The sequence below is a fragment of the Triticum dicoccoides genome, chromosome 2B (assembly GCF_002162155.2).
Source record: "Triticum dicoccoides isolate Atlit2015 ecotype Zavitan chromosome 2B, WEW_v2.0, whole genome shotgun sequence".
Taxonomy (NCBI): Eukaryota; Viridiplantae; Streptophyta; class Magnoliopsida; order Poales; family Poaceae; genus Triticum; species Triticum dicoccoides.
Window position 1 is genome coordinate 646374917 of NC_041383.1, and position 7782 is coordinate 646382698.

Here is a 7782-nt window from a genome sequence, read left to right on the forward strand (position 1 = left end):
TTTTAGTTTTTTTGTAATATAAAAAGGTCCACTAGTTAAATGGGTCCCAGATGTCAGGTTCAGGTACGTGGGTCCCAGCTAGCAAGTTCATATTCTTCATATTTCAATTGAACAGTAAATAAATAACCAGTATTTAAATTGGCACAAACAAAACACACACATAATACTCCAAATATTATCAGCCAGATTCAGTACAGAGCTCCTATTGTACAAATAACATATACTTTACAAGCTCTACACATAATAAGCTCTAACATATACAAGCTCTACAAGCTCTACACGTGATACGGTGCCCTGGTGTTAACCCTGTAGCTCTACAAGTGTCTTCAATCTTCTTCAACATGGAGCTCCTTCGGTAGCGAGCACAAACTGGGCACCTGCATCATCACAGGAAGGCAATTTTAGATCATAAAAAGGAATGTTCCAAGCACAGTTTAGAGAAAAGAACCAAGTAAATTTGCCCTCAATCATACAAACAAAGTTTAGAGAAAACCAAGCATGAACAAGCACTTATTATGCAGTTTTTAAAGTTTTTAATACATTTATTTTCTATTAGCAAAACTGAATATGCTACTTCCTGATTCATGGCTGCATAGTCCAGCTTGCTACACCAATTTGTTCTCATGCAAAAATTAGAAAAAATGTATCATTGGTAATTATGCAACTCTGTTTGGAGTCATTTCTCCAAACAGTTACTGCTGTTATAGTTACTGTCGTATCCTAATTAATAGTACTTTACAGTAGATAAACATTTCTTGATGCTAAAAAAGATAAAGGCTTGTACCATGACATGTCCAGCAAGCCTAATTAATAGTGTCAAACTGTAGCAGGACATAAAGGAACAGTACAGTAGTAACTTAAGCGCGCGCACACACACACACACACACGATCAATTCAAACCCAAACAAATCAAATCACGCTCTTCATCTAGACCGCTACAGATCCATGTATTAATGCTTAGCATCAAGCATTAGGCCATGAAGCATCTGTCCGATTTGTTCAACAAGACGAGTACATACCTGACTCCAGGTCGATGCGGTGGATGGGGCTGTACTTGAACATCTGGTCCAGGGATGAGCCTGCAAATCCAAATCGAACAAACAAATTCATTAGGAGGGGATCGGAGAAACAAGGAAGAAATGAAGTAAACATACATACATGTCTATATATAAGCAGCAGAAGCAAGTAATATAAATACATCCTCTTTCTTCCTCTACAACACTAGTTAGAGCAACATCAATCATTGTACACAAGGAGCAGCAGCAACAAGCCGATAAAGAAAGCTCAAGATTTGTGTCTTTTTGCAAGTTTTAGCACACTAGTACATGTGTTAAAATAGAAGCGCCGCTGCTGGGTTCCAACAGCCAACAAACTATAGGGTTACCGTCAAGTTAGCATTACAGAAAGCTTAAAGGAAAGTGAAAAAGACATGGCAACCTATAGTTATGCGGAGAACATCGACAAGTAGCCAACAGGATGAGCATCGTGCAGTTTAATAACACAGTGTATTAATCTGAATACACGTGAACAAATCTAGCAGTGTTATTTATACACTGCTAAATGAGCATTCAGGATGCTTATTATACACGTGAACAAGACTAGGCCAAAACATAGTAAAAAAACTGCTAAATGGACACTAGCAGCATGTCAATTCTATTCCTAGCAAAAAAAATCAGAGCTAGGCTAGTGCAAATTGCAGTAGTATGTCATACAGTCAACCTGAGTATGAATGATGGATCTGATGTAGACAGTTAACCTGGTGAAACTAAACAACTAGCACGATTTTAGAACGGATCACATCATGTATTGGACAGATGATTATTCATGAGAACAATCAAACGTGAGTACATTTGAGTTGGCTCTTTTGGCCCCTCTGGCTTTGCTGGTGGGGAACTATTCACAGGGGCCTGTGGTAGTTTTGGCTTTTCTACCCGAACAGCTATGCCTACAGCAATTGCATCATGTTTTGCTAGAACACGCTGCAAATCATCATTCAATGAGAGGCCCTAGCTTAGCAGCTCTTCATCGCTGTGACAATTTAATGCATGGAAATAGTTTGGACAACCATATCATAATACATACTCACACGAACACAACAGACTGAAAAGAAATCAATCAGTAATACAAAGCTACATTGTGATATCTAGTTACGGAAAAAGCAACCAGCAAACATGAGTTCAGTCACCCAATTTTCAGAAAATAATAGTCTTGTACATAAATGGATGTATCTCAAACATAACACAGTTATATAGTATCACACATAAATTTTGGACTAGAATCTCATGCGTTTGTACAGATCCATGACTGAACTTGATTAGAAAGAAGTGTGGAATGATGGGACCTGTGGGATCTTGACGCACTTGCCCTGGCCGTCCAACTGCCAGCCATGGTAGAGGCACTCCAGCTTGCCATCGACGCAGCCTCTCCTCCATCCTCACCTGCACACGACAAAGAAAAGCGGGAGTAAGCACCGCGGCTTCGACCAAATGGTCCACAGATCGCGGCAGGTTGGTGCGACGGGAGTTGCCGTACCTTGTAGGAGGTCTCGATGCGGAGCATGACGTAGAAGCCGAGGCCGCCGCCGACGATGGTGCCGGCCATGATCCACACGTACGCCCACCGTCGCGACCCGGGCGGCGCCATTGCTCATACGCCAACGCCGTCTACGCCCGTAGAGGTGGATGGGGCGCCCGGCTCGACGGAGATGGGGTGTCCAGAGCAGAGGAAGGGGAAGGGGAGGGGATCAGGAGGACGACGACTTGGGAGGCGGCGGAAGCGGTGGAAGTATACTGCGTAGCAACAGCTGACGGAGGGGATTGGTAGAGCGGACAAAGAGGAACTGCTTGATCTGGATGGGGACAAGGTGCAGCATGCAGAGGAGCTGCTCGATGCAGAGGATCTCACGGGAGGAGGGGCTATGCGCCACCCTCATCACGGATCCGGCGGCCTCTAGCCTCGCCGTCGCCATAGCTGGTGGCTGCTCTGGCTGGCGCCATGGGTGGTGGCTGGCTCAGAGATCGGGGAGAGGGAGAGAGGGAGATGGCGATGGAGGTGGCGGCGGCAGCGGAGCGAGGACGGCATGGCGGATTGGTGGTGGAGGCCGTGGTGCTGGGGGGTGGTGAGGCAGCGGGGCGGGAAGGTCGGGGAGTGGAGGAGGAGAGGGGAGGCGATGGGGTTCGCCATGGGAGGGAGCGGGGAGGGGAGGCATGCGCGGACGGAGAAGAGAGCGAGGGGAGAAAGAATGGAGGCGGGGGGTGGATGGAAAATGTCCACGAGGACTAGGGTTTTGCCTTAGGTGGGCTTGCGGTGAGGACTGTCGTTGGATTCACGAGCATCCGACGGTGTCCATCCACGATCTGCGTGAAACGCCCACAGACCAATTAAAATGCAGCACACGTCTACGATGTCATGACCATCTAAATTGGTCGTAATTGACTAAAAAATTGGTCTAGCTGATTAAAAATTCATTTTTCATTTCTCAAGTGCCCAAAATGAGTTTTTTGTGAGGGACCTACAATATATTTGTTGTAAAATTGGACAAAATCAACTTTTTAAAATATTAGAACATATTTAATGTATAATTGACCAAATATTTGGATGTCAAAAGTTTTGATTCACCTCTCGTGAAAAAGACAAATTTCTGCTGATCCGGCTGGAAACGTGTCAAATTTGAACTGCAGCTGCCTTATAGTTTGTTCTTTATTTTTTTTCAAAAATAATTTTTAGGTACATAAGTATCTATTTAATTAGAGAAACACCAATAGTTTTTAAGATTCAACCACTAGCTAGGAACGGTCATGCCCGCAGTTTTGACAACATTTTGAAACGGGCATGAAAAATTCAAAAAAATCAAAAAATTGGAAAACCGTTGCATTGTGTCATTATATGTGACCAAGTTACCAGAAAAAAATAATAAACTTGTAATACAACAATTCTTTTAAAAAAAGTGTTCTCAGAAAAGAAATATCATGTGTGAATGTGAATGGCTTTCAAGCCAAATGATCAATCCTATGGCCACATTCATGGCATGGTTTATTCAAATGATCTCATATTGTGCACAAGGGTGCATATTGGAATGGCAAACAATGTTGCCTAAGGAAGTTTTCATTTTATTTGGACGAAAAAACCATTTTCCATTTTTTGAGTGCCCAAAAGGAGGTTTTTTTGTGAAGGACCTCCAAAATAATTGTTGCAAAATTGGACCACATCATTTTTCTAAAATACTAGGACATATTTAATGCACAATTGACAAAATGGTTGGGTGTAAAAAGTTTTGATCCACCTCTCGTGAAAAAGACAAATTTTCGCCGATTCAGCTGGAAGCGGGTCAAATTTGAACTTCAGCCGCCTCATAGTTTGCTATTTATTTTTTCCAAAAATCATTTCTAGTTACATAAGTATCTATTTAATCATAGAAACACCAAAAAATTCCAATATTCAACCACTAGCTAGGAACGGTCATTCCCGCCGTTTTGACCGCATTTTGAAACGGGCATAAAAAATTCAAAAAAAATCAAAAAAATGGGAAACCTTCGCATTGTGTCATTATATGTGGCCAAGTTCCCAGGAAAAATAACAAACTTGTAATACGACAATTATTATAAAAAAGTGTTCTCAGAAACGAGCTATCAAGCGTGAAGATTCATGGCTTTCAAGCCAAATGATCAATCTTATGGCCACATTCATGGCATAGTTTGTTCAAATGATCTCATATTGTGCACAAGGGTGCATATTAGAATGGCAAACAATGTTGCCTAAAGAAGTTTTCATTTTCTTTGGACGAAAAAACCATTTTTCATTTTCCGAGTGCCCGAAAGGAGGTTTTTTTGTGAAGGAACTACCAAATAATTGTTGCAAAATTGGACCAAATCATTTTTCTAAAATACTAGGACATATTTAATGCACAATTGACCAAATGGTTGGGTGAAAAAAGTTTTGATCCACCTCTCGTGAAAAAGACAAATTGCCGCCGATTCAGCTGGAAGCGGGTCAAATTTGAACTGTAGCTGCCTCATAATTTGCTATTTATTTTTTCCAAAAATCATTTCTAGTTACATAAGTATCTATTTAATCATAGAAACACCAAAAAAATTCCAAGATTCAACCACTAGCTAGGAACGGTCATTCCCGCCGTTTTGACCGCATTTTGAAACGGGCATAAAAAATTCAAAAAATTGGAAAACCTTCGCATTGTGTCATTATATGTGGAAAAGTTTCCAGTAAAAATAACAAACTTGTAATACGGCAATTATTTTAAAAAAGTGTTCTCAGAAACGAGCTATCAAGTGTGGAGATCAACGGCGTTCAAGCCAAATGATCAATCTTATGGCCACATTCATGGCATAGTTTGTTCAAATGATCTCATATTGTGCACAAGGGTGCATATTAGAATGGCAAACAATGTTGCCTAAGGAAGTTTTCATTTTCTTTGGACGAAAAAACCATTTTTCATTTTCCGTGTGCCCGAAAGGAGGTTTTTTTGTGAAGGAACTACCAAATAATTGTTGCAAAATTGGACCAAATCATTTTTCTAAAATACTAGGCCATATATAATGCACAATTGACAAAATGGTTGGGTGAAAAAAGTTTTGATCCACCTCTGATGAAAAAGACAAATTATCGTCGATTTAGTTGGAAACGGGTTAAATTTGAACTGTAGCTGCCTCATAGTTTGCTCTTTATTTTTTTCCAAAAATCATTTCTAGGTACATAAGTATCTATTTAATCATAGAAACACGAAAAAAACTCCAAGATTCAACCACTAGCTAGGAACGGTCAAGCCCGCCGTTTTGACCGCATTTTGAAACGGGCATAAAAAATTCAAAAAAAATCAAACAATTGGAAAACCTTCGCATTGTGTCATTATATGTGACCAAGTTTCCAGGAAAAATAATAAACTTGTAATACGGTAATTATTTTAAAAAAAGTGTTCTCAGAAATGAGCTATCAAGTGTGAAGATTCATGGCTTTCAAGCCAAATGATCAATCTTATGGCCACATTCATGGCATAGTTTGTTCAAATGATCTCATATTGTGCACAAGGGTGCATATTGGAATAGCAAACAATGTTGCCTAAGGAAGTTTTCATTTTCGTTGGACAAAAAAACCATTTTCCATTTTTCGAGTGCCCGAAAGGAGGTTTTTTTGTGAAGGAACTACCAAATAATTGTTGCAAAATTGGACCAAATCATTTTTATAAAATACTAGGCCATATTTAATGCACAATTGACAAAATGGTCTGGTGTAAATTTTTTTGATCCACCTCTCATGAAAAAGACAAATTTCTGCCGATTCAGTTGGAAGCGGGTCAGATTTGAACTGCAGCTGCCTCATAGTTTGCTATTTATTTTTTCCAAAAATCATTTCTAGTTACATAAGGACCTATTTAATCATAAATACATGGTTTGGTGGCGATACATCGAGGTTTGGGCGGTGGCCGGGGGCCCCAACTCTAGAGCGCGTAAACTCGCATGCCCGTCGCGTGGTCACCGCGTGACCGTGGCGTTGCCATGTGTTCTGGGCGGCCTAGGCATATCTAGTGGGTTGGGCACTCCCCAGGTTGGTGCTAGGAAGAGAATTACAACATAAGATTCTCACGAGGAGACCAATCGATGCTCAAACATGAATTAGCAGCCAAGTGTTTGATTAGCGGTACGGGAAATGTACATGGCTAATGGGCATGAGTTTTGGCTGAGGATGATCAGTTACTAAGAAGACCATTTTCACAAATTTTCAGCTCAAAAGGAGGAGCCTAGGTGGTACTTGCTTTGCAAACCACCACACTGGACATAAATACGAATGTTGAAGCTCGGCTCAAAATAATGAATGGATTGAGCTGGCATTTGGTGGAGGATGGTTATTTGGGCATAGGAAAGCACTGTAGAAAATGGATACTATTTGGACATGCCAAAGTGGTACTTCCTTCACAAACTGTTACTCTGAACAGAATAGGAAAATGAATATTTTTGAATTATTTTTTGAACTAGGAAAGGAAGGTTTTTACATATTTGACGAAGATATGACCCAAAGAATTTATGAGATTTTTTTGGGAATTTTGGGAATGACAGAAATATAGGTTGCTTCACAACCTAGGGCAAAAACTGCCACATGGACATGACACATAGGCAAAACTGATGAGGTGGCGCCTAGTCATAGCAACCCACCACAATTTACAAGGCTATGACCATCTATATTGGTTGTTAACAACTAGAAATAAGGCAGCGAACTAGCGCTGTTAGCTTTATGACCATTTCATGTAAGGAAATTATGACCTTTCTGACCAAAATAGTCGCAATGGTTTAGGGTTTGGAGCCCCTCGAACAGCTTTTGACCAATTGGTCTCAAATGGTCATAAATCTATGACCAATTCTTCCAGGGTCACTGACAGAAGGTCATAAGTTGACATATTTCTTGTAGTGCAACAGCCATCATGTATGAGGGCCTGGTGCGACACTCCGGTGGCATTGCTACCCCCTAGGGCCCCCGTCCCGCCTAACCCTGTAGCGTTTGACCATGGGATCTACCCCTTTGACTTTGCACGGACAGGCTTTGAGCAGTGGACGTATCCACCCGGTTGTGTTAGGTCAACCCATAGGAACACTTTAGATCAACATCCGGGCCAGACCCACGGCAAGATCCCCTCCGTGTGGACCCGACACGTCCGTTTTCCCCCCTCCAGGTACCGGCGGCGGCACCGTCCGTGAGGGGGGGCACACCCCGGAGACGCGTGCCGCCTCTTCGGACATGCCACCACAACAGCCCACATGTATGAGGGCCCGGTGT

The 7782-nt window shown here is 41.7% G+C and overlaps 1 protein-coding gene across 1 annotated transcript; it reads right to left on the reverse strand.

The window, feature by feature from the left end:
- Positions 1-816: 816 nt before the first annotated feature.
- On the reverse strand, positions 817-2643 carry LOC119361086. Its single transcript, XM_037626459.1, has 4 exons — positions 2533-2643; positions 2342-2438; positions 1020-1079; positions 817-821 (listed from the first exon to the last, which is right to left on the reverse strand). Exons 1-4 carry the CDS (start codon positions 2641-2643, stop codon positions 817-819), a joined length of 273 nt encoding a protein of 90 aa, XP_037482356.1.
- Between the last annotated feature and the right edge of the window lie 5139 nt (positions 2644-7782).